This window comes from Wyeomyia smithii, chromosome 3 (assembly GCF_029784165.1).
Source record: "Wyeomyia smithii strain HCP4-BCI-WySm-NY-G18 chromosome 3, ASM2978416v1, whole genome shotgun sequence".
Lineage (NCBI taxonomy): Eukaryota > Metazoa > Arthropoda > Insecta > Diptera > Culicidae > Wyeomyia > Wyeomyia smithii.
This window is the reverse complement of record NC_073696.1, coordinates 189,505,880-189,513,497: the sequence shown is the minus strand read 5'-3', so window position 1 is coordinate 189,513,497 and position 7,618 is coordinate 189,505,880. Positions and strand designations below refer to the sequence as shown.

At 36.8% G+C, this 7,618-nt stretch overlaps 1 protein-coding gene across 6 annotated transcripts in view; it reads left to right on the top strand.

Annotated features, from left to right (window-relative positions):
- LOC129726723 (limbic system-associated membrane protein-like) overlaps positions 1-7,063 on the top strand; it is a 113,686-nt gene extending 106,623 nt beyond the window's left edge. For 5 of the 6 annotated variants that reach the window (XM_055683746.1, XM_055683743.1, XM_055683750.1 and 2 more), the window contains 2 exons: positions 3,632-3,854; positions 5,709-7,063. In XM_055683746.1, the coding sequence (XP_055539721.1) occupies positions 3,632-3,635 (4 nt within the window). In that variant the 3' untranslated portion in view covers positions 3,636-3,854; positions 5,709-7,063. The remainder of the gene's footprint in view (positions 1-3,631; positions 3,855-5,708) is intronic. The other variant, XM_055683747.1, reaches the window with a different exon arrangement.
- The last annotated feature ends 555 nt before the right edge of the window (positions 7,064-7,618 follow it).

The following is a 7,618-nucleotide window of genomic DNA, read 5'->3' as shown; positions in this document are numbered from 1 at the left end:
CTACATTCCGAGTCGGAACATGACCTTGCGTGTTGAGCATAACGCAAATCATGCTTTAAACACTGCTCTGCTTCGTTTCAACTGGTGTTAGTATCGTCATGTTGATGTGTACTAGTATCAATAATGTTTTTCAGAAGGTTGCTCTCGTTTAAATAGTGCAACCAGCAATAAATACTGATAATTTGAGTACAGACTAGATTAATAAAAACATTAACTAATCGGTTCACTTTCATGAATCCGGTCATTTAAAAACAACATTGAATCATTACCAATTCAAATGACATTAAGTTTGTTCAAAACATTTGCATTGATCTTTGACTCTGGTCTCATTCATATACATATGATTCCGCGTTACTGACACCAGCGTCACTAAGTGTTGGGGAACATGGATCGCTGAAGGTTGCTTTGGCTGCAGAGTATTATTAGGTATAAGCAAGTCGTTCATATGAACCGGTGTACGAAAATGCCCCAAAATAAACGTTGGCCCGAAACAGAAGTTTAACGGAACAACAAGATTCTCGTGCACATGATATATATTCTGATTTCAATCTATGTCAATGTATTCGCAGTACAACTGTTGCGTTATGCATTTCACACATATGTTGTGCAAATTCAGCGCAAAATTTGTGCGAATCGGGACGGCACATTACTTGTACAAGACTTGAACTTTTGCGTGTATGCAACGGTTCATCGCTACCTTCGGGAGTGACAGACCTAGACTCTCGATCTTACTACAACCTCGAAAGCTACATAAAATGTGGCTAGCGAGATCCTTAATACGATTCGAAACATGTTATTTCTTAATATAACATAATTAGAATGAGGTTCATTGAATGAATTTGTTGCCGGAAACTGTCTTTATAATATTGATTCATAATACCTATGATGCAATTTGTTTCATAATTGAGACCGCTCTCAAAAGTGATCCAGAATTGTGTATTTGATGAGTTTTATAATAAATATATTCTCTGAGAAATATTTACAAAAAAATGGAAACAAACTCTTAATCAAGTGAAAGATTACATATTTCTGTGACTGAAAACATTAACAGATTACTTATAAACATTGAAATTGGCCGGAAATGATTTTTTGAAATCATACATCTTCTTAAGTGATCCATAATTGTGGGGGGAAATCATGAAACTTGATAGCACAAACCCAGAACCAAGTTTTTTTGTTCTATTTGGGGCCCCGAACAATCCTAAATTAATTGGAAGTCGACTGGTTTAGTCTCCACTTGGCGCATTGCATTTCGAATTTGTATAAAAATTTCTATGGGAAAACCTGTTTTCATTCAAAATCGGATGAAAATCAAACGAGTTAAAAATAGTTTTCATGCGCTAAAGTCATAAAACCGGCATTTTGACCTAAGGTTATTTTAGGGGTGTTTGAAAATTTTTTGGTATGAGCAAAAGTTGCACTGGATTAAACTTACAAACTTTATTGCGTCACTTCAAAAGCTCTGCATTTTTTTATTTGTATCATCGTACTATCCTCTCGGTAGTTAAATGATTTGCTGTCAGACTACTTTTTAAAGAAAAAAAAGTTGTTGGAAAGCCCGCGATGGATGATTTTATGGAGGGTCCCAAATAAAAGGTAAAAAGCTATATTTTCAAATGGTGAAGATTTTGGCGATGTCCATTTTTTCAAAAAAAAAAAAGTTGTTCTCCCTACACGCTGTGTGTTGATGAATCTTTGTGGGCATCGATAAATTACGTAACGCGCATTGGAGGGAGTGGAGGTTACCAATCTACTCACTTTTGTGAACAGAGCAAAATTCTGTGAGTGTCTTTTGCAAAAATAAACCTTTTTCAGCAACCGCTTGGTGAATCCCAAGATACCTTATTTGTGAGGTGTTGTAGTGTTATTAGTCACTATTGAGTTTAATTGCGAATCGATGTGCTGTTTGAAAGTTGCAGGCTAACATATGAACAGTTGAAGGTAGTCAAAAAATCTTTTTTTTTTCGTTACGTAATTAATGGATGTTTTAACATCATTTGTGACAAAAAGGTGATTTTCACAATTGTTTTTGAGGTAACAAGTAAAAATTTTGCGTGTAAAAAATTACGCCTGTTCAATTGAAATTCAAGCTGTCCGAATTTCGCGAAAAATTAAAACTAAAATGTAGTGTAGGCGTCGTTCACAAATTACGTAACGCTGAAAATCTAAATTTAAGACCCCATCCCAGTCCTCCCCCCCCCTCCCTATGTAACAATAAGCAACGTGTGATATGATTCCCCCCTTAAAATTACGTAACGCTCAAAAACCCGACCCCCCTTCAAATTTTGAATTTTGAGCAAACATTACAGTTATGTAACTGTCTCAGCTACTCCATCCTTCCTATGTAACAATAAGTAACGCAGACTCTACTCCCTCTCCCACTTCATGCGTTACGTAATTTGTGTACGACGCGTAGGACAAAAAATAAAATTATTTCGTAAAGCAATCAAGAAAACGGGATTAATTTGAACTTCTCTAAAATTTTAATTATAACCAACACACCGTTATAAATCAATCTTTCCCTTAAGGTTTTGACATCAATCCCCTAACACGTACAAAATTTTAATCTGCAAAATATTGAGTTTGGAAAATGTAAAGGTTGCATTTTTTATGGGCAGTTGTATTGCTTTGCTTGTATATGGAAGTAGATGGCGGTTTTCGGTGTTCTTAACACCTATTTTAAAAATCGGTTAATCTCCAATTCGATTTCGTAGATAAATATTACTCATTTCGTTCAGAATGAAAGACTCACTACTATTCCGGTTAGAAGAAAAACAAACTTATCACTTTTACTAATTACTCATATATTATTCGGAAGGAAATAACTTTTGTTACTAAACCTATAATTAAAACTAAAAGAAGCACAACACCTAGCTAGATTTTTCGCCTCAGAAAATCTCCCGGTGTCGGCTAGGATTGAATCTAGACCAGTTAGGTTGGTTGTGAGTGGATCACGCCACCTCACAACCATCGACACCTATGTCGGCGGTGGGATTCGAACCCAGGCGTCGAGCGTGGTTGGCGGAGACGTTACCAACCACACTAGGCCACCGCTCTTATTTTAAATTTGCCAGTGTAAACTTTTGTTAAAAAAATTTCAACTATTTTTGTAAACTTTTGAACAATATTCAACATTTCATTCTTCAATTGAAAGTTTCTAGATTTTAGAGTTAAACTTTTGAAACAGTAAATAAAGTAATAATGTCGCTTTACAGAATTGGCAGCTTGATTTCGTTCGAATAAGCGCGAATAAGTTATTCTTGAACGACAGATGAAATCTTGCAGCAAATCAAAAAAGTTTTATTCAAGTCGTATCTACACTATATTTGTAAGTGGCAAGTTTATTCAAAAATATATTGCATGCAACGTTAGAAACGTGAGCAACGGCATTCTCATCATCTGAACAATGATCGGTTGAATGGTTGCAGGATAAATGGAAATATTTATTTATGAAATTCGCAATATTTTTAAATAGCTGGTAAAAAAATTCCCAACAGCCGGAAATTGCTAAATAGCTATTTTGTGATTTTAGATATACTAACCTCACTATAAATTCGTCTTTTCGCACTTTTTCATCAAGCGGATGACATCAACTGATTCACACATGCGTCTTATCTCCATCCAATTTCAGATAAGGCCAAACAAACGGGAAAACAAATTACACACAGACACAGCAGCAATGTCAGTTAACCGTGTTATTCTCGTTTAGGACTAAGATTACGAAGCAGCAAACCCATTCTTCCTTTTCTTCAGCTACACCATCAACGTTTGCATCGCATTCCCTATTCACGCAGAGGAAGGACATCGAATCAGCGCCAATGGTAGCCGTGTAGCGTGGAGGTGGCGTTCTTCTCGTAAGTGCTCCGTGTATACAACGTAAAATCATATCTCACCAGACAGCATTGCGAGCCAGCAAAGCTCTTCCACGTCGCGATGATATTGTCGAGACATCTCTGGTTATACCAACCATACTTCACATCTTAGATAATAACGTTGAGGTTAGACGGCGTGCTTACGTACGTGTTTTCGAAGACACATAGGTGATAGCTGTCGCCTGTGTGATAACACGAAAACACGACAAATAGCAGGTAAACTGTAATGTATGTTTTTTTTCATCGACCATGTTCTTTGCAGTGAAAGGAACAGAAAATTTCAATCAATTCTCCCCGGTAGCGTAACTCTGCACCCATGTTACGATTTCTCAACAAGCATTTTATAGACAAGGAACTTTTCGCTTGACACTTCATTAATCGTCTTACTGACGAAAGCGAAATTGCGAACGGTATGTTCAACAAAGCTTGTAAATTAATCGTTACTTTAATTGTCGAAAGAATATAAATTATTTATTGGTTCACAAAATAGACGAAATGATATTATTTCTTCAAAAAGTTTAAAAAAGGTGAAAGTTGAAGGTCTGTACAACGCTTTGTTTCATCATCAACCGACTCTATCGCAGCCGGCAAACTATCGAATACCTTCTGATTGCGAACGTATAGATATAAAAATTTCGCAGCTCGTTACCTCGAGATGCAAATACCCTTTTTATCGCCGTATATTCCTTCGCAGAAATGGCAGGAACTTTCTCCCGAAGACGACGTACCTTTCCCAGCCGTACGACAGTAAGGTTGATAAGGTGTGCATGCGAACGAAAAAAAAACGAGAGAAAAGAATATCAACAGAAATTATATGAAGCTAGTCCTGGTTCCCAGCTACCATTTGTCTTTGTCATTCAGTCTTATCAACCAACTGCATCCAATGCAAATTGGCTACCTGCTATCCGCAGTGCAGCGTTTGCTGTTTGCTCGGATACCTGGCAACTTTTTGATTCAGTAGAAATGGCAGAAGCATATGGACGATTGAAGCTAAATTCATTTATGTTCGACAATGCAGACATTAATCATATTTACGGAAATACATCAAGAATAATTGATAAAATCTCAAGAACTCACAGACGATACACCAGACGTTATTACGAAATTTATTCATTTAGACAATGGCATGGACAATGGGATGATGGAATTATCCAATTTTTTAAAATACTAAAAATGCTGTCATAGAATACGATTTGAATAACTGTTGAACCTGGCTATCGAACAAAACATCTGGCGTGCAACCAGCAAAGAACTTTAGGCTGTATAAGAGCTGTTTTGCAGTTGAACATTCATAAATGAAGTCATTTGTTTCATCAACACAAAGAATTATACGACTTTTTTCCTATGCATGATTCACTTTTGTATAAATATATGCTGAAAACTGCAAGCTTCCGTTATGTCGGACTTGCCATATTTTATCGCAATAAACATTTAGTAATGCGTCATTTTCTTTTCACAAAATTTTTAACGGATGATCAAATCGTATTCGCAATGTAATTCATTTCTAACTGCTGGTGAAAACTCGAAAATCACGGTAATTCTTTTCCTACAAATATCAACAAACATAAACCCGCTCATCCCTGCTAGAGCTTTCGCAGTCATACCAAAAAAGCGTACTATAAGCGCAAGCAAACAAATGAAAACACAAATACCCGCGATCTGAGCAGTTATGTTCACGAAAACCAATCTTATTCCCAATCACTTGAAATTTGTTTATCGTTTATACCGTAAGCTTCTGATGACAATTCTTTACTCTCGAGTGGCACTCGGAAACATTTGCGCACTACAGTTGATGTCCTTTTATTTTCTCCCTGCATTGGGGTTTTACCTTTCCAGACAGACACCCACATCAGAACAACAGAACGGGAATACACAGTGACTCGATTGGCAGAGATATTTGTTGGGACTTCGATGGGAAGCATTGTTCAAGAGTACGTAAAACGTTTGCCAGCCAACTCCTGCGCTCCATGCGTGTCGATCACGAGTCGGCAGCTGTTGAAACTAGCTGTGTCCGTCAGGCAACGCATAACCGAATATGACACATAAATCCACCGGAAGACAGCCTATAATGATGATTGATGGCGAAGGAAGGATTTTATTAGTAACTCGTATAAAGCGCTGCGTGAAAGATAGATAAACGGTCTGGTGAAATTATTGTTGAAGTACACGAGTAGAGTGATACACCCGTCTGCCATGAGAAGTATCCAATTAAAAAGGCAATAGGTTGAGAGTTTCGGTAAAGTACGGTTAGATCAATGTTGGCAAACAGGTAACTTTTAGTATTGATTTCTTCACTTTTTCTGTTGCCAAACACATACAAAATTTATCTGCATTGGGTTACCACATGCAAATCGTGAGATCATCTCCCAGCCAGTATCAACATCGTTATCCACCTGCTCAAGGATTACCGTAGCCTCTCTGCCTGCTCGTGCCAAGGCTTTATCAAATCGAGCCCCGGTTAGCTGGCAAAGTACACAGAGCTGGGAGACGATCGATAAATTTAAATCAACCTACATCCTTTTCGTACCCTTCGTCGTAGGAATGATTGCGGTTAGTAGATACCAAAAAACAAGATTAAGATTGTGGAATAAACGGTTATTACATTCATTTTAATTTTGAATCAAGTTTTTCGAAACGTACTTAAGGTTAAATAATTTACGTTATAACAGCGCCATTCTCATTCTAGTGAAATATTTCTACTAAATAAACACTGAATCTTCCCGCCAGCACCGACAAGTGAAGAGATGAAGCAGCGTCTCACATAGGCAGGCACACGAAACGATGTTCTATACACCAAACATGTTAATATTTGATATCACTTGCTGTCCTAAACGAATTTCACTTCGATTGAATGGGGAAGTGTACGGCAACAGCAGCTCACGAACGGAACGTTCGTTTATGTATAAAACTGTAAATTACTATCAACATAATGTAATGGTAAACTTCGAAAAATAAATTTTAATCATCTTGAAACCTTCATAGTTTAATAGACAAAAAAACACTGCTGAGCACATAGTTGAAAGGCAGCAGAAAAAAATTTCACAGAACCCCGCTGAAGTAAAATTGTATAAACGGAAAATTAACCGAAAAAATATGAGCAGAGGAATATGATAGCTATAATAGAGCTTAAGAGTGAATGGAATAAACTAAAATGAAAATAAAATGATGAAATGGAAATGTATATTTATGAAGCCTGATGAATTTTATTCACGTCCATGCATAACCATGAACTTTATTTATCCGAACACAAATCTCTCCGCATATAAAGATAACGATATCCTAACTATTGATGGCGAACCGGGGCCTGATGGAACGATGAATTTCTATATTCCAAAGAAACGTAAAATACCACCTAACGAAGGGCAAATGAAATTGTATTCCAGAATTTTGATTCATTTGAATTTGCTCTCGAAACTTGTACAACAATCAACTATATTAAGTATGCTCTTCAGTAGTCGAATAAAAATATTCCGATCTAGGTAATTGTTACTAGTCGGCCATGATGTAAACGCTTCAGTCGTTTTATCTTAGCTTCCATCGACATGTTGTTTTTGAAGAAATGGAATCGAAATTTTCTAGTACAAATCTAGATAGTTAACCGAACCACTAGCCTTGAACCAGACAAGAGAAAAGAAGTCCTTTATTGTCCGTCACATTGGCCGGTCTTCCACTACCTTCTTTAAGAATTATTGTTGAGGTTTGCAGGATACACAGTCGAAACCAATTTTCGCTTTAAAAATTGTTTA